Source organism: Suncus etruscus, chromosome 4, assembly GCF_024139225.1.
Source record: "Suncus etruscus isolate mSunEtr1 chromosome 4, mSunEtr1.pri.cur, whole genome shotgun sequence".
NCBI lineage: Eukaryota > Metazoa > Chordata > Mammalia > Eulipotyphla > Soricidae > Suncus > Suncus etruscus.
The window spans coordinates 77225501-77250565 of NC_064851.1; the positions used below are offsets into that span (position 1 = coordinate 77225501).

At 41.5% G+C, this 25065-nt stretch overlaps 1 protein-coding gene across 1 annotated transcript in view; it reads left to right on the top strand.

Annotated features, from left to right (window-relative positions):
- The first annotated feature begins 1475 nt into the window (after positions 1 to 1475).
- SOBP (sine oculis binding protein homolog) overlaps positions 1476 to 25065 on the top strand; it is a 162942-nt gene continuing 139352 nt past the window's right edge. Inside the window, exons 1-3 of the mRNA XM_049771170.1 lie at positions 1476 to 1675; positions 19995 to 20133; positions 21752 to 21937. Coding sequence (XP_049627127.1) covers positions 1580 to 1675; positions 19995 to 20133; positions 21752 to 21937 — 421 coding nt within the window. The 5' untranslated portion in view covers positions 1476 to 1579. The remainder of the gene's footprint in view (positions 1676 to 19994; positions 20134 to 21751; positions 21938 to 25065) is intronic.

Sequence of the window (25065 nt, forward strand, 5' to 3'; positions counted from 1 at the left end):
GGAAGGGAGAGAGAGAGACAGAGACAAAGGAGAGGAGAGTATGGCAGAGATAAAGAGACACAGAAACAGAAAGGGGGAGAGAGAAAAGGTGAAAGTGACAGAGAGACAGAGAGAGAAAGGGGGAAGAGAGAGAAGATGAGAGTGACAGAGATAGATAAAGAGACAGAGAAAGACATAGCGGGTCGAAGGCTGTGATGCCCTATTCTAAGTGGCTCGTTAAGCACCAGAGCTTTCATGCTAATTAATCCACGCTTTCTCTGAAGCTGAGCGGTAAGAGCGGGGTTGTGGGGGGGGGGACCTCTCCAGGGGTCCTTGTGCTGCTTTAGCCCGCTGGTGACCCCCTCAGGAGGACCCTCTCCTAGCAGCTGAAGGCAGGTCCGGAGTGTGGATTCCAGCCCCCAAACCCTGAGCGCCCGCTGTCAGGGGGCGGTGCGCTCCGCTTGGCCTTCGCCAGGGCCGGGGCAGCGGTCCTTCTCAAACGCGCCCCCCCCTAAGTCGGTCCCCGCGCCCCACCTCTTCCCTTCACCCCCATTCATTTCTTTCTTTCTTTCTTTCTCGGCAGCTCCGAGGACGGACTGCACAATCCACTCTCGACCCAAGCCAGCGCACCGCCCCGAACGAAAGCGAACGGCGGGGAGTCCGGGCGGGCCCTTACGGGGGTCTCGCGGAGGGGGTGCAGGGCGGTGCCCCGGTGAGGAGGGGGAGCTGGGTCGGCCGCGAACCCCGCCGGCCGCGTCCAGCCGAGGGAGGGAGGGAGGGAGGGAGAAGAAGCGGCAGCCGGCGCGAGCCAGCAGCAGCTCCACCGGCGTCTCCGGTGACGGTGGAAGCCACGCCCGCGCGGGAGCTGGGGGGCCGTCCTCGCCCCCCGCCGCCGACCTCCGGCCCCTCCTTCCCTCCTCCTCCCCGCGCCGGCCCCCGGCCCGCCCCCGGCTCGGCTCGGCTCGACTCGGCTCGGCTCCGCTCCGCTCGCGGGAGGCGCAGGGCGCCGGGGCTGGCGCGCTCTCCGGGGCGCACTCGGGGCTGGGCGCACGCACGCTCCAAAGCCGCTCTCCGGGCGCGCGGCCCGGGCGGCCCCTCGGTCGGCGCTGCGCACGGACGGACGGACGGACGGACGGCCAGGCGGACGGGGCGAAGCGAGCGCCGGGAGATGGCTGGCGACCGCGCCGGGCCCCGAGGATGCAGCCGGGCGGCGGCGGCGGCGGGAGCGGCCACCCCAGCAGCAGCAGCGGCGGCAGCGGCAGCGACAGCGGCAGCGGCGACGTTGGTGGCGGCGGCGGCGGCTGGGGCAGCGGCGGCGTTGGCGGCGGCGTGGTTGGCGGCGGCGGCGTTGGCGGCGGGAGCAGGAGCAGGAGCGGCCGCGGCATCCCCGACTCTCCGCGAGCGACCTTCCCCGCTGATGACAGCCACTGACGTGCTCGGCCGCTAGGAGAGAGACCCCGCGTGCCCGGCGCCCGCCCGCCCTCCCCCTCCCCGCCCCAGCCCCGCCAGCCCGCTACCTCCGCCAGCAGTGCCACCATCAGCACCACCTCCGCCGCCAGCAGCCATTTCATCTCCGCACCAGCCAGACACAAAAACAGAAATGGCAGAAATGGAGAAAGAGGGGCGACCCCCGGAAAACAAGCGCAGCAGGAAGCCGGCGCACCCCGTCAAGCGGGAGATCAACGAGGAGATGAAGGTAGCGCGCTCTCGGGGCCGTGGCGTGGGACATGGGTGGTGGGTGGAGGGGGGACGCCGAGGAGCGCCTGGCAGTGTCCGAAGGATGCCGGAGCGCCCCGGCTCCTCCTCCTCCACCTCCTCCTCCTCCTCTTCCTCCTCCTCCAGGTGCCCGGCTGCATCCCCGAGATTTGTCCAGCTCCGATTGAACGGGGTGGCAGGCAGGAGGGGTTGCGGAGAGGAAACCACTCACAGTTCGTTCGGACCTCCCAAGCCCCAGCTTGGCTCCCCGGCTCGGTGCCGGGGCAGGGGCCTGGGGAAAAGGGTCCCAAGTGGCGGCGGGGCGTGCCCGAGAGACGTTCCTAAGTCGGCGCGGTAGTTTGACTCCCCTGTCCCCCAGGCACCCTCTCTTGGATCCCTGCAAAGTTAGAAAGGCTCCGGGTCGGGCCCCCCCGTGCAGCTCCCTGCCGCCTGCTCCCCAGTCACTCTCCCCGGCTCCCCGATCCCGCTTCCCCCAAAGAAGCTGGCGAGCTGTCAGCGCCTAGGCGAGCGGCGGTCGGAGTGGCGCGGGGCCGGGGGACCGCTCTGTCCGCCGCCGCACGCCCCTGCGTCCCTCGCTGGGTCTCCGTCCTCGTTCCCCGGCGCCTCCCGCTCGCTTTTACTCCCCTCTTTGGGTCACCCCGCCAGCACGGGGCCATTCGAGCCCCCAAATCGCCTTGTGCGGGCGGCCTGCGCTCAACGCTTGCCTATTGTTCGCCAAGGCCGGCCCGAATCCTCTCTGCGAGGCCCGGCTCCCCGCTAGGACAGCGGTGCTCCAGAGGTGGCGAGCGCCGCGCTCCGAGAGCGCCAGCTGTTCGCGTTGGAGCGAAGGCTCGAGAGCTGCTTTGCGCTCCCAGGACCCTCCGTCTCCCCCCACCCCTTTATTTTTCCGTGAAGTTGCAGCTTTTTGGCTCTGCGAGCACAATTTGACGCGCATTTCCTAAATCTCTCGATGTAAAAAAATAAAACACCAAAAACAAAAAAACCCCACAACCTTCTCCACCCTAGCCTTGAAATCTCTTTTTGGGTGAGTTACAATCAAGTAGCAAATTTGGGGTGGGGGTGGGGGAGGAGGTTGTATTTTAGTTTTCATTCGACAGCTGTCTGGGAGTTCCTCGTTTTCTGCCTCGAGTCCTCCACACCGCCCAAATGGACTTGGTCAAGTTTGTATTTCGAAGACAAACGAGATGAATATAGGCAGGAAATTGAATTGCATTTGGTTGCATTTTTTGGCGTTTTCTTGGTAAGAACAAGCACATGCCTAGAGAGGCTTGTCTGAAGCCCGCGTTTAGAAAGGAGCGGATCTTTATTCTCGCTTGTGTGCTTAGGTGCCTATGCTTCTTATCTACCTTTCCAGGAAATGTCCATAGCGATTTAGAGTTTGGAATTAGGGTCCTGGGTTTTTTTTTTTTTTTATTTGTTTGTTTCTGGATGAGGAATTTAGTGCCTGGAAGCACGAGGTACAGCGTCACTACAAGGATTCTTAAGGAAGGTTTGTCTAGGAAATCAGTGCCTGCCTTGTGATGGAAACACATTGATCCCAGAGACCGACAGTTTAAAAAGGGGGAGCGCCGAGTAGACTAGGAGTTGTCTTCCCAAGGGGATGGAATTCTCATTGCCCACAATGATCATTCTTTCTCATTTCCCTCCTGAGACACTTCCCTCCTATCCTGCTTGTTCAGATTACTTACTCCTCTCCCCCCCCCCCATATAAATTGGGGGTTAGAGGAAGAGGAGAAAGGTGAAGCCCTAGGAAATCGACTGTGCTCTGGCCCTTTAAAACATTGCCTAATGTGATCTATACGGATGGCAGCTTTTAAGTTTCATAGGTTCTAGAATTACAAATTAGCTAATTTTAATCAAAACATGTGAAATGTTATCCCGGCTGGATATAAAGGCTGACTGTGCTCATGCTTGGGGCTTGAGTTGTTGACTTTGGCCGCGGGTACTCTCCGTGGTTTGGGGAGATAGTTGTCCTTCTGCAGTATAACAGATGTTTGTCTGAACTGGTGAGGAAGAAACAAAAACAACGTTGTGTGAAGGGGAAAAATTACACAACTTTCAGCCAGTGCTGCAGGACTAACTATGGTGCTAACCTTCGTGCACAGAATTTACTCTTTTGAGAATGTGCTTTTTTTTTTTCCTTCCAAATAATCAACTACTATTTAAAGTTTTAATCCTTTCCATTTTAGTACAGAGTAGCATCAAATGAGAAGTTTTGTGGGAAAATAATTGCTTTGCCTGTAGAGTCTTCTCTCTGTTTGGAACAATGTATAGGAGACTCCTGGCCTAAGTCTTCAGTCAGGTCTGAACATCTCCTAGCCAGTGGAAGTCATAACATTCCCTTTCTAGTGGGATGGTTTGGGAGGCATCTCCATAATATAGTTGTACCCAGAGTTCCTATTTAAATAGTGCCTTCTCAAAAGTCAGAGTAGAAAGGTTATTTGAAACTCAGGATTTTTGTTTTTAATATTAATAGCTACATCAATAAAAAACCTTCCCCAAAAGCCTCCTGGGTATTATTATTCTGCCATCTACTCAAACCTAGAGTTTAGAGTAAAACAACAGGTTGGCTGCCCTGTATAAAAATATGTGCAACAAAATGTCACCAGGAACACAATGTGGCCTTGTGCAGCTTCCTATCGGTGCCGCTGGAACTGCCTGGCTGTGTTTGCCTTCATCTGAACGGCTTTCATCTGGACCAGTGTAAACTAAGCCCTGGTAAGTAATCAGTGCCCAGCAGAAAGAAAGGAATGTATACAGCTAGCAAGGCCTAAGCTGTAAAAAAACGGAAACCTGAGCCCCCACCAAGGATCACATATCAAGGCTTCAAGGTAGGGGGAAATGAAAGGGGGAAAGAGGAGAGAGCGAATGGAAAAGTCAGCCTGGGAAGTGAAGGATCAGGAGGAGATCCCCCTTAGGGAGATTTGGCTCAGGGATTAGGGAATTTTATCGTGGTGTACAGTGACCTACTCCAGTTTCAACACTGGCCGGCTCAGGTTGCTTCTCTGTAAGTCCAAAGAAAAAAGACTGGTGTGTATGTGATTTTCCCCCCCTTTGGGTAATAGAAAGGACATGGGTCCAAATGTCTATTTTAAGTGCAGCAAATACAGGGCACTGAGAATGAGCAGCAAAATTGCCTCATCATAGAGACTTCCTAATTGCGATGGTCACATATTTATTTAAACAGGGCTGGATAAGACAAACTGGCTGAGGTTTAGCTGACACCAGTAATGGCATGGAGTGTCTTCTTGTGGCTGAGAGCTAATGTTGGTTGCTGTTTCACTAGATCAGATATTGAGTTACATTTTCCTTATCTCTGGTTTAATGTACATGGCAGTTGTAACAAATTTAAATTTGATACAATATAATTTTGTATGTGAAAAGTACATGACTTGGCATAGCTTGTTTTTAGTGTGCTCCAATGAAAATATCTCCCAGTAGGAATGTTTGTCCCATTATGACCTTTATGTTACTGTAGCTTTTCTTTCTTTTCCCTTCCATCAGCCTGATATTTCTTGATTAAAAACAATTGTTAATAGACTTAGCATAGTCTGTCTTATTAATTAAATAAATAACCAACAAGGAAGACTTTCAAAAGTCAGATAGCAATGCAATTTATAATTTGTACTCACTTGTACTATTGGATATGTAAATACAAATGTATGTGTGAAAGTAAATGTAATTGCACTTACATGCATGTATCTCTGCATGTGGATCTTAGTGAATATGATTAGTAGCCTCAGAAGAGTAATACAACTAAAAAAGCTAAGCTATGAATAGAGATAATGAGTCAGATTTTTATCTTTTACTTTTGGAGCTGACAAAACCAACATGATTAGATCAAGCACTCTGCCCTGGAAACTTTCCTAAATGAACTATAATGAATGCATTTTAAGATGTTTGACTTTTTTAAAAATCAATTGCTACACAGGATAACCTGTGTTAAGTGACTCAGAGTCTTCTTTACTGAAGATGTTTTCATGTATACATATTTTTATTAAGTAATTTGTACTTAAAATTATGTTTCAGCACTGAAGCCTACAGTTAGAGTCAGGCACATCTGGTAGAGGTTAGTAATAAACTCACCACAGGATTTTCTAGTTTAGTTCCTGATGATCTCGAATTGGCATTAAAAATGACCTGTGTCACTGGTAGAGACAAAAAGTAGTTGCAGAGCCAAGCTGGTGAATTTAGGGAAAGAAACAGTTTGGCATAAGAGCCAAGGGTATGGATGGGAAAGTCAAGATTCTATTAGCTCATCACTAAAACAGGTATATTTTTAATTTTGCTGCTGAGACTAGGTATGAAAAGTCTCAGGAACCTAGGAAGTGGATTAAGGCCCAGATCCTACTGTTGCATTCACCAGTTATGTGATATCTGGCTGACTGTGCAGTGAATGACCTCAGGTGTGCCATGTGGAAGGGAAAACTGTCATTGGGACATGGCCCTTGGGTCCTGGGAGTCCAAAGAGGTTGTTCCCAAATCTTGCCCTCTGCTTTGCTCCCAGTTGTCCTTTGCATGGCTCCAGTGTAACCCAGAGGAGCAGGTCCAGGAATGGTACAGGGAGTTTTGAATGCTGCTATGTTTAAATTCTGAAGAATCTTTCTCCATTTGTGAACCTGTGAGGAGGATATGCTGTAGAGTGAAAGTCTCTAAGCCTTACACAACTCACAGGTTCCAGAGACGAGGAAATGGAAAGGAACCACTCCACTTCCTCCCGAATCTGAAATAAACATTTGAACTAGAAGAAAATGAGTCTGACAGACTCATTCCCTTCTGCGTTTCCTGCCTCTTTGCTTGCCAAGCCCTGCTCTGAGAAGCCAAGCCATACTCTCCTTGTATGAAAGACAGACTCACAGAGACCACGAAGTCACTGAATTTTTACAGGAAAGTTAAAAACAGGGCCCCTAGAAGAGCAAATATCAGTCTACTCAAGTGACTGAAGAAGAGAGGGCCCCAGGGGGTAGGTAGTAGTTTGCCCAGTTTTAAAAATCCTTTTTTTTTTTTTACCATATTTATTAAGTATCCACAAGTTATTGATAAATATGAGAAGCATTGGTTAGACAAATGTAATTATTAACTTTGACTTGATTCAAAGATATGTGGTTCTTTGTTATTCTAGACAGGTACTGTTGAATGAGGGAAAAGATGGGAAAATACATAATGACCAATAAGTCTTTATTTTTCCTTAAAAATATTAGAAGTAGCAGAAGGTGAATAATTAAAACATCTGAAGTCTAAAACTTACTCTTCTGGAATGGAAGTCAACTGCATTTGCACTCTCAAGTTAATGAGATGGTTGAATATTTTCCTAAAAGAGAACAGTAGATGGAGAAAAAACATCAGGCCCCGGGGCCAGAGTGATGGCACATCAGGTAGGGCATTTGCTCTCCACACTGCAGACCCTGGTTTGATCCATGGCATCCTATCTGATTTCCCCAAACACTGCGTGCAGAGCTAGGGTAAACCCCTGAGCATCACCCAGTATGGCCCCAGTCACATACAAAAAAAAAAAAAAAATCAGGCACTTAAAAAAATATGGTACCAATTGAAACACATAAACAGACATGAAAGGATGTGATGAATGAAATTTGCTGGATGTCTGTTTTAGTATTCCCAGACGAATGGGTGCTAATATCTCATATAACCAAAAAGTTGTGGAATTCTGTTACAGTTTAGAGCCGGTGTCCTTGGCATGGACAAAAACAATGTAATAAGCCTTGGTGATTTTTAGGGTTGCTCTGCAGCTGTTGAAGGACACAGATGCATACAGCTGCGTACCTGCTAGTGTTAGCAGGAGGGCTACAACTAATTTTTTGCTTGAACTTATTTAGGAAATTTAATGGCCTGACATCAGATTTTTGGTAGTTACAAAGACAATGTTTATGTAACTACCAAAGACAATGTTTATGTAAAAGACAATAAACCACTATGGATTCTATATGTGGGAGTTCCCAATTTTTGTTTTAGAAAAAAAATAGCTATTCAGTTCAGGATATATCAACACAAGAACTTATTTTAGGTTTGAGTTGAAGGACTATATATAGCTCATGCTTTTAGATTAAGGGGTTCTTAAACTTTTTAAACATGGAGCCAGTTCACTGTCCTTCAGATTGGAGGGCTGGACTATTGGTCCTGAGCTATAGTTTGAGGACCCTTGCCTGAGGCTGAAAGGAGGAGTAGAGAGACAGAGAAGGAGGGGAGTCGAAGAATGTGGTGTCCATCCCACACATGTGTACTCTGAGCTTGGGATGAGTCGGCTGCTAAGCAGGACAGGTAGTGGCAGCAAAAACACCTGGTGGGCCAGGTAAATGTCCTCGGTTGGCCATTGTTTGAGGACCTCTGCTTTAAAACTACATTGTAATCCCTGTGTTCTGGCCAAGAACGTACTACAGAATGTCCTCTGTGGGGGAACAAGGACCATCTTCAGAGGATTTCAAGTTAAAAATCTGTAGTTCAGGGGCCTGTAGGGCGTTTGTCTCGCAAGCAGCAGACTGGGGACAGACTATGGTTAGAATCTCGGCATCCCATATGGTCCCCCAAATCTGCCAGGAGCAATTTCAGAGTGCAGAACTAGGATTAATCACTGAGTGCTGCCGGGTGAGGAACCCCCCCCCCCCAAATTCTGTAGTTAAGATCAAAACAGCAAAGTATAAAGCTTGAGAAGGTAAATCACTGAGAAGGCAAATCTAGTTGCTTTTATTAATTCACATGAGCTGATGAAATTGGACTAGGCTATTTGTGGGTCCATAGTATCCCATCTAATCCAGTGGGATTGTGAAGGTGGAAGTGCTTTGCCATTTGTAAAGGTCTCTTCTATCTATTCTATTTAATACAGTCTCACTATATTCCTCTTGGCCCTAAAATAAACTGACCTGTGGAGTCAGGATTAGAGATGTGATTTGGATTTAGTACTAGTTCAAATCCTAGACTAGTACTCAAAATTGACGCCTGAGCTGGAGAGAGAGTTACAGCAAGGGTAGGATGTCTGCCTTACACATGACCTACCTGGGTTTGATCTCTGGCATCCTAAATAGTCCCTTCCCTTGGTCCCCTCTAGAAGTAATCTCTGGGGAAAGCCCTGAGCACTGCTGGGTGTGGCCCCAAACTGAAAAATAAAAAGCAAAAAATAAAAACCCTTGACTTCTAATCAAGTTTTCTCTATTTCCACAAAAGAAATTGCCTCTTTCATAGATCCCACACTTCAACCACTAAAAATTTCTATCAGCAAGTTCAATGATGCCTAATAAAGATCTATCTCAGAAATCAATACATAGAGGTGGAAATAGAGATAAAACATTTTCCAAAAATAACCACCATTCTATTATTCATAATCTTAACTGGCAGAAATACTAGCATTTTTATTTCCCACCTTATAAATTGTTCAGGATTGGGGTTTTTCTTTTCTTTTGAAAGTGTTTTCCTAATCATCCACTTTCTTGAATAATGCGTGTCAGAATGTTTTGAAGTTAAGAAGCATAACTGACAGATCCTTTTTATTGTTGTAAGGACTGTGAATATAGCTGGCACAGTTGTTTGAGATAATGTTAACTAATTTTAATTAAACTATTTTTATTTTAAAAATAATGTATAGGTAAATAGAAATGTTAAACTAAGACATACAAATAGGCAAAAAGTAAAACCCATACTTTTCCCACCCAGACAATAATTACTATCCATGTTCAGTTGCATGTCTTTTCATGCCCCTTTTTATGTATGATGTATAGTTTTTAAAGCTCCACATAAATGATCTGCAATATACTAACTTTCCTTTCAAAACTTAATATTCTGTGCTTAGATTTTTATGGCAGTAAACATTTATCTATAAATGTATTTTATTGGCCAATAATATTTCTTTTTAGGGATTCTGTAACTAAGTTGTGATTTATTTAACCAAATTCCTATTGCTTAGCATAGTTTGTTTAGAAGAAAACCCTGAGACAACTATTCCTAAATGTGTCTATTTTTTTCACCCATTATCCTTGTAAGGATAGTTCTTACAAGCCTAGAAATAAAATTGCTGACTCAAAGAGTATGTAAAAATGTAAGGTTTCAGTGATAAAGTCAAATTCCCTATTCTAAAAGTTATGTCATTTTAAATTCCCAAGTGTATGAATATTCATTAACACTGGATTTGACACATTTTTTAGACTCTCAGAAATGTAATTTTAGCATCAGCTTCCTGAATTTGATCACTTATCTGTATTTATACCTTATTTTTGACACTTGTGAATGTGCTAGCACATTTATTAAGTTCATTCTGAGTGCTAGGCAGTGTGCAAAGTTTAGTGTAAAAGGCTGTAAATGGTTTCTGCCCTTAGGTAACTTACAGTATATTTGGGAGGGAGGAAATATTTTACTAGAATTGGGACTGGCAGTGAAGATGGAAATTATGCATGTGGGCAAAGAAAAGACTTGGCTTTTTCTCATTTGAATAAAGGAATAGGAAAGCTTAGAAAACCTGCGTTGGATAGAATACAAAGTTGAAACACATTTATATTCAGTTAATGAACACATGGTATGATACCTACCTGCATTTTCAAATCTGTTTAGTGTTTTCAAAATGGAATTAATAGCCCTTTTTGTCATTGTTGTTTTTGGTTTGGAGGCCAAAGTGTTCAGTAAGCTTGCTCTGTGCTCAGGGACCATTCCTGTGGGATTCCAAGGGCCATACATGCATGGTCTTGGGGCTTGAACACGAATCAGCTGCATGCAAGCACCTTCCTATTTCTCTGGCTCTTAGCTCTTTTTGAGGCCCTTGACATACTTTTGTTTCAGAAGTGCTTTCATAATTGGGATTACTGCTATTTTCACATTGTTGTGAAGTGAGCTTAATTATTTATCTGGTAAAATGGGTCATTAAACATCATTTAAATTGAACTTTACCATTTCTACAGTCCTTTCCATTGATTAATGAGAGTATTTAATATGGAATTAAGGTCCTATATATAATATGTATGTATAGCATATGGAAATGCACATATAATATCCATATATATATATATATCCATAGGAGTGTTAAAAGAGTAAAATAAAATGTCCTGCCTTTCCACTATCTTTCAGTCACAATTTTGTTTTGAATTCTAGAAAAAGAAACTGCTTCCAAATTTTTGTATTCATTTTATTTTTTGTTTGTTTTTGTGGGGGGGGCATACCCGGCAGTACTCAGGAGTTACTCCTGGCTCTGACCTCAGTAATTGCTCCTGGAGGCTCAGGAACCATATGAGATATTGGGGATTGAACTCAAGTCAGCCATGTGTAAGGCAAATGCCCTATCTGCTGTGTTATTACTCTGGCCCCCAAATTGTTCTGGAGATGAGATGGGATTTGATGAGGATAAAAAAGAAATGTGGGCATAAAGGATTCACTATACAAAGTAGTTAGAATCAAGAGTGATACCAAAACATAAAACTTTATTGTGAGTGGTTTTTGTTTTAGTTTGCTTTTTTTGGGGTGGTGGTGGTGGTAAGCACACCTAGCAAAGCTCAGGGGTTCTTCCTAGCTCTCAGGAATAATTCTTGGTGGGGTCACATGCAAGGTAAGGGCTACCCTTTGTCTTATCTATTGCGTTAGCCCCTATTTTGAGTCTTTTTTTTTTTTTATTATTTTGTTCATTTGTTTTCGCTTTTGGGCCACACCTGGCCTGGCATCACTCAGGTTATGCCTGGCTCTGCACTTAGAAATTGCTCCTGGCAGGCATGGGGGACCAAAGGGATGCCAGGATTTGAACCACTGTCTGTCCTAAATCGGCTGTGTGCAAGGCAAATGCCCTACCACTGTGCTATCTCTCTGGACCCCCTATTGTGGGCCTTAAGCACCATTCTTTATGCCAGTAATAACTAAGAAGTCAGAGATGATTCACAAATCTGAAGGAAAAACAATTACTATTTTTTTTTTCTTTTGGGGCCACATCTGGCAGTGTTCATCTGCTCTTCTACTCTATACTGGGGAGTCCTCCTGGTGGTGCTAGAGGATCATTTGGTGTTAGGGATCGAACTGGGCAGCTTGCAGGCAATGCTACATTCAGACTTTTGTGCCATCCTATAAGATAACACCCAGCTATTAACCCAAAATAAAGGCATTTCCCCAGTTTCCTTTTGCTTTTTCACCTAACCCTATCCACCCCACCCCACCCTGTCCCCGCACTGTGGTGGATTTTATTCTGGTAGAATGAAAAAGAGCAATTCTGGCTTGGTGCTTGGAGAGATATCATGAGGTGAGAGAAGCAAACTGACTCCATGACTCTTCTGACTGGCTTGGTTTATTAATTTTTCACTGCTACCCTGCTTCTTCAGACCTGTCCACCTGGGGTTAGAGATGTGATGCATGGGGTAATCTCACAAACCATGGGGGTTTATTTTACAACTGGCACCCCAACAGTGACCCAAGGACTCGAGAAGATCCCTGACTTGGTGAATGCCTTTGACCCTTTGATGGATTATCACCATGACTGCCTCTTGGAAGTGGACTGAGTGTGCAGTTCCCTTCGCTAGAACATTGGCACACATGACCTCTGATTTGAACACAGCAGAGGCCCCCTCAGGCAGGACAGAAGCAGACATTGAAGGGGAGAGGTCTGAAGACTCTGAGCAGCATCCCAGAGGCTGAAGCCCACTGTCTTTCTTCTACCTAAGGTGCTTTGTGTGAGGACCTTGATCCCCCAACCTGCAGCAGCTTATTGAGGTTACTGATGAGGTAGAAGCCAAAAAGAAAGTTCTATTTGATGGGAACCAACAGCAGGGAGATGAGTGGGTCACCCCTCCCAGATTCTGGTCCAGGAACTGCAGGCTTTTTCATCCCAGATGATCTAAACAGTATAACACAGAAGAAGATGGAGAAGACAGAGAATCCAAGTCCAGTTGAAGAAGCCCAGCTGAGGTGAAGCTGCTTTCAGAACCTCCTGCAACTTTATTCTAGGTTAATCCTATTTGCATCAGGCACTATATTGCTGGTTAAACCTGTATGGATTTTACAGCTATTGTTTTGTTCTATGCCCCACTGCAAACAGAACATTTTATATCCAATTTTAGTAGTTTAATATTAGTTTGCACATTCCAGGAAAATGCATAATGTACTTTTTTTTATGATTCTCAGCTATCCAATCGAAAATGTTTCCCAATTGTTGCTTTAGCAATTTACATCAGTTTACTTGATTATTTATATTAAATAGCAACTTATTCTCAATTTATGTCTAAAAAAATCTTCTAATGTTGTTGTCCACAGAAGTCAATGGAAAAGGAAATTGGATACTATAGACTCTTATTACAGTGCTCATATAAGAATGTTTTAGTGGGGCTGGAGAGATAGCATGTAGGTAGTGCATTTGCCTTGCATTGCAGAAGGATGATGGTTCGAATCCCGGCATCCCATATGGTCCCTGAGCCTGCCTTGAGTGATTTCTGAGTGTAGAGCCAGGAGTAACCCCTGAGTGCTGCCAGGTGTGACCCAAAAATAAAAAAAATAAAAAAAAAGAATGTTTTAGCAAACTTATTTTCAAACTATATATATTTTTTTTCAGAAATGTTCTTTTTTTGGTTTTTGGGCCAAACCTGGTGACGCCCAGGGTTTACTCCTGGCTAGGCACTCAGAAATTGCTCCTGGCTTGGGGGACCATATGGGATGCAGGGATCAAACTGAGGTTTGTTCTGGGTCAACCATATGCAAGACAAACACAGTAACACTTTGCTATTGCTTTGGTGTGGCAGAAGTTTATGAAAACATTTTGTGATAGCGTAAGACAAAGAATTGGAAAAAGCTGATTGTTTTGAGAATATGTATGCACAATCGGATTTTTTATGCTTTTACAACCAACTTTTACTGTGCCTGTGCTAAATAACAACCACTTTTATAGTTCTGATCTGGGGTTCCTGCCTCTGGGAGAAAAATAGAACAAAAATTTTGCCTTTCTAAAATTTGTTTTTTCCTGTTTTGCTTTGAACAGAAAAGGTGGATGGAAAAGTAAGATGACAACTAACTTTTTTTTTTGGGGGGGGGCATACCTGTTTGACGCTCAGGAGTTACTCCTGGCTATGAGCTCGAAATCGCTCCTGGATTGGGGGACCATATGGGACGCTGGGGGATCGAACCACGGTCCGTCCTATGCTAGCGCTTGTGAGGCAGACAGCTTACCTCTAGCACCACCTTCCCGGCCGCAGATGACAACTAACTTATTAACCCAAAACAAAGACATTTCCCCAATTCCTCTTTCCTTTTCACCTAGCCCTTTGATATGGAAAAGCCCACTTGGGTCACTTTATTGCTCCTGTCCTGGTGGATTTTCTTCTGGGAGAATAAAGAAAGAGCAGTTCTGGCTATGTATTTGGAGAGATACTTGAAGGCGAGAGAAATAAACTGACTCCATGACTCTCTTTTGACTGGCTTGGTTTATTTATTCTTTGCCACTACCCAGCTTCTTCAGACCCGAATGCCTGGGGTTAGAGATATGGTATATGGAGTGATCTTATAAACTGTAGGAATTTATTTCATACCGTCTCTCCTGCCCTGAGTTAAAATGCAAATTTTTAAGTATATAGGCTTTTCTATTTGGAAAAATTTTTATATGCTGTTGACATTTTCTGATAAGTTTTCTTTACAGCTTTTTTTCTCCAAGAGGCCGCTTTTCTTTGGGTTTCTGACTGTTCAGAATGTATGGAAGAAAGATCTGGTATAATCACAGATCTGTATTTTTAGTTTTATTTTAATTGATCTCATATGCCTATCATTCACCTTCTTGTTGCTCTAATTTTCTTTTATGCTTTGAGGATGTCACAAGTTTACCAGAAGTTTATTGTGGAAATGAAATATTTAACTCATATGGTTATTAAGAAGAATAAGAGAGTAGGATGTAGAAACATTACAAAAATCTATCAAAGTATTAGACATTATCATTATAATTATCTGACCTATTTCCGAACTAAATTGGACCTCATGGCATGAGAAAAAAAATTTGTGTAACCTTCAGGGTTGAAAAAGTCTGTAAAATGTGATTTGAAAGCCAAATTATTGAAATCTTTGGCACATTTTGATGGTTTATGGGAGCAATGGTAAAATATTTGTAATAGTGGCAGTTCAGTAAAAGTTGTGATTTTGTGGTTGTGATATTTCTTTGAAAAAAAAGTATTTTAGTTTTTGTATAAGTAATTCTTATATATCACAGAATCTCAGATCTGGGACGTTCAGTGACTCTGCTGTGTTGTCTGCCTTTAATCTTCAGAAGAAATTCTGGATGAAGAATTTTTAGGGAATCAAATTTCACAGCTTTTCTTTTTTTTTTTTTTTTGGTTTTTGGGCCACACCCAGTAACGCTCAGGGGTTACTCCTGGCTATGTGCTCAGAAGTTGCTCCTGGCTTGGGGGACCATATGGGACACCGGGGGATCGAACCGCGGTCCGTCCAAGGTTAGCGCAGGCAAGGCAGGCACCTTACCTTTAGCGCCACCGCCCGGCCCCAGCTTTTCTTAATATAGTAGATTGACTTACTATTGAACATTCTTTTCTTTGTTTTGGGGTCACATCTGGCAGTGCTCAAGGCTTACTCCTGGCTCTGTACTCAGAAATTACTCCTGCAGGGCTTGGGGGACCATATGAAATATTGGGGATTGAACCTGGGTTAGTTGCATGCAAGGTAAGTGCTTTACCTACCTATTGTCCTGGTCCCTATATAAGAATTCCTAAGTTTAAAAATTATAAATGTATAAAGGAAGAATTTGTATAGTTGAAAATTCTTTAATCGTTATAATAATTATTATATGAGATTTTACAAGAGGTAATATAGAGATTAGGGTGGTTGCTTTGAATAGGACCACCCTGACCCAATCCCTTTGTACTATGATTCTCCAGTACCACTAGAAGTGATTCCAGGGCACAGAGCCAGGAGTAGTCCTAAGCAAGTCAGAGTGCCCCCCCCCTCAAGAATAATAACAAAATTAGTATTGGAATATAGGAGTTCTCTTAACTGTGATATTTAAAATCTCTTGTGGATCAGAGCAATAGTACAGCGAATAAGGTGCTTGCCTTTCATGAGTTCAATTCTCAGTACCACATATAGTCCCCATAGAACTGCCAGAAGTAAGGCTCTACACACAACTCTCCAAACTCGCCAACCTTCCTGTCTAAAAAACCCCTCAAAATTCAAAATAAAAACTTTGCCACTTACAAACACTAAATTTATGTCTTCTAGAACATGTTGTGTTTTCTTAATGTTATCTATAAAAATCTAATATATTTTCTTTGGCTTTTTTTCTTTTTCTTTCTTTCTTTTTTTTTCATCCACCCAAATGAGCCCATATTAGCATTTTATTCTACCTTGGGGAAAAAAGACTTATTCTTTGGAGTTCTTTGATTTCTCTTTTAGGGGAGGGATCAGAGAGCCAGGAGTCATTCTTTGTGAAACTCAGACAACAGGGTAAAGGAGGCAAAGCTGCTCAGGCCAAGTGCCTGAGAACACCAAGGCTACTTTTGGGATACTCCAGGGTTTTCGGACTGTATTTGGAAATTCTTGGGGACCTTGTGATGCTGGCCTTGGTCTGACCCATGACTGCTGACCATCTAGCTGTTGCCCACCAAGATTTTTTTATTTGAGTCACACTCAATAGATCCAGGGTTTACTTTTTTTGTTGTTGTTTTTGGGCCACACCCGGCGGTACTCAGGGGTTACTCCTGGCTCTGTGCTCAGAAATTGCTCTTGGGAAACTCAGGAGACCATATGAGATACTGGGAATCAAACCCAGGTCTGTTCTGGGTCGGCCACATACAAGGCAAATACCCTTTTTCTGTGCTATCTCTCTAGCCCCAGGGTTTACCTTTTTCATCTGTGCTCAGGAAACACTCCTGCTGGTGTTCAGGGGAACATATATGGTACTGGGGATCAAATCAGGGTTAGCTATGTTCAAGGAAAGCATCTTAATCCCTGTGCTATTTCTCTGATTCATCATGATTTCTTAATATTCTGTCAGAAACTTAGTCCTCCACCTTTTATTTCATCTTGTTCTGCCTTTCATGAAAGGTTTGAGATTTAAGCTCAAGGCTTTAAAAATCTTTTGTTTTCTGTTTTCACAGGCATATTTCAAAACATTAAGGGGCTTATTTTTATCTTTAGTGACAAGACTGGAAATGCTTTAGAATTATTTTTATTGACATGATAACTTGAAAATAATGAGTAATTCAATTTCACATTGATTATTTCGTGAGGTCTTAGAGTTATTTGGTAAAAACCATAAACTATGTGATGCAGTTCAGATGCCCAAATATAATTTGGGGGGGCTAATAATCCAGTTGAGGTTTCAGTTTTTACTCAAATGCTGGAAACTTATGGATTCCATCCCTGAGATTGGTTCTGAAAGGCTGAATGGATTTGCAGCTGGACTAAAACAAACAAATCTATAGCCTTGGCTGGGAGGTTGTCTCATGAATTATGCATCTGTAGTCTTTGTGCCATTTCAGAGGTTAGACAGAACCAGAGAGCAAAGCAGATACAAATGGTACCAAACTGGATATGGTGACCAGATATGGAGTTACTATGCAAAGGATATCCTGTATTATTGGCATGGTTTTCTTAGAGTTAGGGCAAACAGAAACCCCTTCTGTTGCTTTTTTTTTCTTTTTTTAGTTCTTTTGAGGATCTGTTTTTCAGTGAAAGGTAGAATTTTCATTCTTGAAGATTTCTGTGGCTAGATCACTGATGGAGACTCTCCATTTGAGTCTTTCTCCAGTCCAGAAACTCAACTCTGTAAGAAAAAATGCCATGGTAGGGGAGATGGACTTCTAGCTAAAGGGATGTTTTTGGATTATGTATTTAGCTGAGTCCTCCTAAGTAAGGAGGTTGCTGAGCTTATTATTCATATGAATTGTATCATTGTGCATTCATGAAAAGAATGCACATTTAATGTGAACACAGCCACACTAAAAGCTTGCCTCACTAAAGCTTGATGTCACTGATGGCCTGTGGATGGTCACATTGAATCAGTCTAGCTAGATATTTTTTTAATCACTGGTGCATGATATTATCACACATTGATCCAACTGGAGCTCTGAACTTGAGAGGGTATCAATGTAAAAATATATCTAGAATCCCATAGGTGTTTCAAAATGCCAGGTTTATTTTATGGATTCAACATTGTAATATTTGTTTTTCTTTTTTACAATCCTCGCTGAAATCTGAAGTTGTGAAACTCAAAGGAACATGGAAGTCACACTTGAGGCTTGTGCACACGGTGGCTTGGCCCAAGTGCTTTGTTTAGGTAGTTACATATCCCAGGCTAATTCAGAAGTGACATCTTTTAGGGAGAGTGAGAAAAGATTCTTTGAAAGACAGTGAAGGTTAGAATACATAAGTTTCCTTCTATGGTCTGGGTGACATGTCTTGCCAAACAGACATTTAAAAAAACAATTCAATAAACATTAAGCCCTTACTTTGTGGTCTTTTTATTTTATTTTCCCAGCTTTATTGAGAGATAATTGATGTATCAAAATATGTAAGTTTGAATTATACAATCATTGCTCGATTCTTTTATATAATGCAACATGGTTACCAACACAGCTTAGTTACAACCTCCATTCTGTCACTATAGTTTTTAGTTTTTGTGCTGGAAACATATAGGAACTTTTTTTTTGTGGGGGGGCCACATCCGGTGACACTCAGGGGTTACTCTTGGCTATGTGTTCCTAAATTGCTCCTGTCTTGGGGTACCATATGGGGTGCCTGGGGATCGAACTGCGGTCTGTTCTAGGCTAGGGCTAGCAAGGAAGATGCCTTACTACTCCGACCCCAGGAACTAATTTTTTTTTTAAATAAATTCTTCAATTTAATCACTGTGAGATACACAACTACAGAGTTGTTCATGATTGAGTTTCAATCCTGGATTTTCCACCACCCATCCTTCACTAGAGCATATTTCCTGCCACTGATGTCCCCAGTCTCCCTCCTAACCTCCCCTGTGTGCCACCTCCACTACTCCATCTGCCTCTGTGGCAGACATTTTTCTTCTCTCTCTCTTCCTTATTTTTTTAAACACTGGTTTTTAATATTGTTACTGAATGGGTATCATGCATATCACTTTATCTTCTCTCAGCATCCATTTATTGTCCAGAGCGATAATTTCCAACTATCATTGACATCGTGGTCCTTTCTCTGCCCTAACTTCCCCACTATTTGTAGCAAGGTTCCTACCATGGACTCATAGTATCTATTTTTTAACCAACATTCATTTGCAAATATAATATATAGTATAGAATATAATATCACTACCTATAATTATTGTGTTGTATATTCAGTCCTGCCAAACTCGTTATTTTATAATTGGAAGTAAACATCCTTTGAACATTAATCTCATTTCTCCCACCTCCACCTCACTTCTCAGCTTTTTCTCAGATAGACATACGTTAGGCCACACACAAGAGTTAAAATCATTAGCACACATCTCTTCTCTTCTTTCCAGATTTAACAGTTGATAAGTTCATAAAAAATGGTCATTTGATATTGAAGTTTTAAATCTGTCAAACGATACCATTATTTTCACAGCTTGATATCTATAATAATATTAATAATACCATATATTTATATATTGACTGATGATTTATAAAGTGTTCCCTCATATTATCCAAAATCTGGCTTAGTTACCTTATAGTTATTTGTGACTTTCATGATACTTGTTAGAAGACAATCATAGTGATCTTTGATTTCATGGTGAAAGAGTCTGTCACTAGCTAATTTATATAGCAAGTTATGGATTGATTTTTAAAGAATATGCTTTCAAGAGTGAAAATTAAATAGGAAGATCTTTGTATTGTGTTCAGATTTCTGTATGACAATAGTTGACAATTGAGAAATTGTTTATTGCTGAGATTTTGCTTTATTTGAGATAAGAGTCATGTTAAGAAACAATACTTGAGTCAGAAGGCAAGTCTAATTGAATCACAAAAAAGGTTGTAGTTTTAATTTTCAACACCTTTTCTTAGCTATTTGTTTATGCGTTGCCTCTTAATATTTATATATTAATATGGAATATAGACCATATAAAAGAATATATTAAAATGTGATATTCCATTCCTAAGCAAAATTGACAAATGCCTTTTTTCTTATTATCTTTAAATTGCAAATGTCTGAAGGCCTGTCCTAATTGGAAACGTCATCCCGAGATTTAAATGCATTAGAAATTTTGAACGTGATTTGAAAAATGAACATGCTGCCAGGGGATGTGGGGCCAGACTAACAAATGAATCGTGCAAACAAAAATTGGATTTATGTATTTCTTTAAAATAGTTATTGATTATATAAATAACTGACCTCTGCTTTTCTTTCAGAACTTTGCAGAAAACACCATGAATGAACTCCTTGGCTGGTATGGCTATGATAAGGTTGAACTGAAAGATGGTGAAGATATTGAATTCAGGAGCTACCCTACAGATGGAGAGAGCAGGCAGCACATTTCTGTTCTCAAAGGTAATGACATTTAATGTCCCTTTGTTCATGCAAAAGAAGGATTAACTATCTCAGCCCGCCAGAATTGAGTTGCTTTGGAACTCATTTGTTGATTATGCCAATGGTTTATTTAAATGTACATCCTCCATAGTACTTTTTTCTAAGAAGAATTCCACTGAATATAAACAAAAATAGACAGCTTAATCTTCCAGCAATGCCAATAGACAGCTAGCAAAGGCTAGGGATCTCAAATGCTGTGGTTCTGCCTTCAGATTTATAGAACTGGCAATGTTTGTTAACTTCTGATTTCCTGAGTGCTTTAATACATCTGCTTTTGAGGACTGTACTTGGTATTAGGTGCACTCCCATTTAGGTTTTCAGACTGCAAGAGGGAACCACAGTTAGTTTGGCAATTTTTCTTCCCTCCCTTTTCTGGGTGGAAATTCTAAAGGAAAGACATTTATATTTTGTTTGAAGTTTTCATCCTAGATGACTAGAAGAAGAAGAGAGTACCAGATGATTGGATCCTACATTATTCTTTGATTACATCTGAAGTATAAGAGGAAATTAAAGACTGATATGGTTGTTAACATGTATACTGATTTAAAGAACCAAATTTAGAATGGGAATTTATTTGCCAAAAAAGACGCTATGAGAAGTGACTTGTTTGGGGAACTTAAAATGTGGGTAAATGAATTGTGTGGCATCATTGGCAATTTATCAGTTTGCATTGCATTTAAAACATAATGGCATAAACTACCTGTTCATGCATTTTATTTCTAGTCTCTAAGACAGTGCTTTTCCTCCTGATATGCCAAGCAACAAAATATAAATGAACTGTCCTGAGGGCATGTGAAATTGAGTGTACGTGACAAATTTTATGTTAAGCTTGCTATGAAATTGTACACTTCATGTTACAGAGATAGTATCATCAATTTGCTGTAAATAAAAATGAAAGTCTTGAGTTTATATTTTTTAAGTTAATAGCTCATAGAGTACTTGGTCTGGGAATAATCTTTGCCTCTGGGGAACATAGAGAGTACCAGAATATGTTACTAGAGGGAAAAGTTGTTTTCCAGGGTTGAGGTTTTCTTTTTTTAATGATAAAGGATAAAATCATCAGGAGTTTATTTCATTATAGGTTATCTTTATTTTTATGTTAAGTGGATATTAGTAAGTAGATTTAAGGGTATGTTTTATGAACCAGCAATTTTCTTCCTAATAATTTGCTTCTTTCTTGCTGGTTCTTTTGATTACATTATGATTCAACTTTATAATATAACAGAACCTATTTATGGTACCAAGATCAGACTGGAGGCTTCCCTTCATAGAGGGAAGGCAGGCCTGCTATATATCACTTTGTACATGAAAAGGTTAATTGCTTCTCAATTTTCTCTAGACTTTTCCAGTGCCAAAATTCATCACCAAGATACATTTGGGATGATAGCTATCATAGTGGGGCCAACTAGAGAAGAACCCATTGGAAATTTATGGTAACAAGATTAAATAGGTCCAGGATGGTCTGTGTCATTTAAAGATTTGTCGGGCAATTGTTTTTTTTACATTTTGCTGTGGAAATGTAGAAATGAAGAAAACTAGTCTTTTTGTCATGTTGAATATCACTTTTTTCTTTTTACAGAAAATTCTTTGCCCAAACCAAAATTACCCGAGGACAGTGTTATTTCACCCTACAATATAAGCACAGGCTATTCAGGGCTTGCCACAGGAAATGGACTCAGTGACTCAACAGCAGGGTCAAAGGATCATGGCAATGTGCCTATTATTGTACCTTTAATTCCGCCACCTTTTATAAAGCCACCAGCAGGTAAGTTACTGGGGTTTCCAATGATCAGTCCTAGAAAGTTGTTTTACATCTGAAAATTATTGAGCATGCCTGTTAATTTTGGAATAGGCTGTTTAAGAACTTTGTAGATAAGAAATGTAATACATGTATTACTTAAATCATTGTTTCTATAATCAAGCAAATTCCCCAATCTAGTGCTTTCTAGACTTCAGCTTTCAGCTGATAATAACCTTTTTCTATTTCTGGCTTAACAAAAGCAATCTTTTTTTTTCTCTGAAATCATGTTTAAAAAGCTGAAATAATTTTGAAAGTAAGAGATGTCTGACTGACTAGCAGAAATAAGTAATCACTAGTGAGCTGGGGGCTCTGATTCTCCTCACTGTGCTGGAGGAAAGGATGTATGGCAGGCTTGTTTCTTCTAACTACTTAAGCAACCTAGACTTTCCATCTGTACTCACATTTCTTTCTAATTCCTGGAAAGCTTTATTTAAGTGCTATTAAAAAAATCAAGATAGAAATTTTACCCTATAGAAACTGAATTAGTTCTTTTATTTCCTGGAAAATGAGATGGTGTTGTGTTAGAACTGGATGGCTGTGGATGGAGCATGATGTGACAAGTGAGGCTGCAGATAGTTTTCATTCAGAAAAAGTTCAGTAGTATTCTATCTGACTTGCTGTAAAATTGTGGAATTAGTATAGAATGCTTCATTGCTATATTAGTCATTTTTCTGCACATTGAACAGTGGTGCAAAATTGAGTATTATAGTATTACTTATTATCTGCTACAGATAGAGATTTTTTTGACTTTGTTTTTGAACCACACCTGATAGTGCTCAAAAATTACTGGCTCTGTGCTTAGGGGTCACATTTGGCATGCACAAGGGATGATGTATTATGCCAGGGATCAAATCAGATTTGTAGGTTTGTCAGAATGCAAAGCAAGTACCTGAATTCCTGTACTCTCTGGCCTTAAGAAAAACAAAAAAAAATTTTAGGGGAGATAAGTATTTGGGTGCATTTCCAAAAACAGCTAAGATTTTTATACATATGAATTTCTTGGTTTATATTATAAACATATTTATTATAGCTATATGTTGCTACTATTTTTCTTTGTAATATTGGCACATTCTCTTGCTTGACCAATTGTTTTTGTTTTTAGGCCACACTTGGCTCTGCTCAAGGCTTACTTTTGGCTCAGCACTCAGGTTAATGATCCTGGCAGGCTCAGGGGAACATATGTGGTACTGGGATCAAACCAGTGTTGGCCATGTGCAAGGCAAGCACCCTACCCACTCTACTCTGCTCTCCCAACTACATTTTTAGCAGTAAAAATGCCATCTATTGAGGTCCTTAAATCAGTCATTAAAGTCCATTTTCTGTCAAAATCACTGAAATTTAGTCTAGTAATAACTAATATTCTGTGTAACGTGAAAGTTTGACTTTCTAATGCTTCTTTTTTTCTTTGCTTATTTTCTGAAATAAAGACACCCACATTTACAAGCCATGGGCCGAAGGCATGTTTGCATAGGTCATTTGGAGAGAAGGGTGACTAATTTTATAAGCCTAAGAGTTCATGTTTGAATCTATGTCCAATGTCTTAGATAAGTGGTGATGGTAATTAACTATCAGTACAGTACAAGTAAGCAAAAATAATATGGACTTCAGCATCAGACACTTTGGGTCAAATCCTGGCTTTCTTGCTTGATAACTGAAAAGTGGACATAAGCTCTTTTAATTTAAGTAAAGCTTATATAAAATATTCCAGTAAAGCTTATTACATGAACTTTTTTTCTCCTTAGTTTCCCCATCTGTAAAATGGGGATCCAAGTTCCAGATCACAGCATTGTTGTGAGAAGAGAACATGTATGTTAAGTACCACCTAACCTAGTGCCTGCCACAGGGAAGCCATTCAGTGAATATCAGGCATCTTTTTTTTTTTCCAGTCCTAATTCTGCCCTAGAGTTATCATGCACATAATTTGTGCACAAAAAGGTGTGCATCTAAATGCAAATTTCCCTCTAAGATTTATTTGAGCAAAGCAAACAGCTTTAGAAATTAGCATAGCTGAGGCGAAGGGGAGTTTGGCATGCCAAAAAACCTGCCCTGGAGTTTCCTGCTCAGCCAGCCACGTGGAATTCAAGCACACAGCTCCTATTTAACTCTAATTTCACATCAGATCAGGAAATAAATATGCAAAGGGAGAGAGGCCCAAAAAGTAAGTCTTGGAAGTCTTAGATGTAGGAACTCTGAGGAATTAGAAGCTAGGGTAGCTGAACACCAGTGTTAAGGTTTTTTTGTGTGCTTTTTTGCCATCTTCCATGGAACTCCAAGGCATTCATCCAGTGAAAAGAAAATGTAGGGTAGGTTGGTTTAATTTTATGTATTTTTTTCTAAATCTTGACTCTGTCCTACTCCAGATAAGACAAAGTTACAAAGGGTGTCTGCTTTTCAGGAGCCTACTCTCTTTGTCTGTATTAGAAACATACAAAAGAGATGAATTTTGGTCTTATCTAGTGCAGAAGTTAACTAACATTTTATGGAAAGGGCCAGATACTTTAGGCTGTGAAGCTATACTGTCTCTTATCACAACACCAAAATTTGCTATTGTGGCAGAAAAGCAGCCCCAGATAATACAGAAACAAATGGACATGACTTTGTTCCTGCAAAGCTTCATTTTCAATAAAGGGCAGCAATCAAGATTTGAAACTACAGGGGCTGGAAAGATAGCACAATGGTAGGGCATTTGCCTTATATGTTACAAACCCGGGAGGGACCTGGTTCAATTTCTGGCATCCCATATGGTCCCCCAGCCTGCCAGGAGTGATTTCTGAGTGCAGAGCCAGAAGTAACCTCTGGGTGCCACTGGGTATGGCCCAAAACTCAATCAATCTATCAATTAATCTAAATAAATAAAGTTTAAAAAAATGATTTGAAACTACAGTTTAGTGACATGCCCTATGGTAAGATTGGCAACGAAGTTGTGATATAATAGGGAACTGAATAGAGTTTCTAAGAGTCAGGCTGTGAACTGGGTCAAGGTATTCTATGTAATGTCCTAAGGGACAGTCATATATGTAAGGCAATAGTGAACTTGACAGGGTAGGAGGTGAGCTCTGGAACAGAGTGTGCATTTCACCAATATTTGTTGA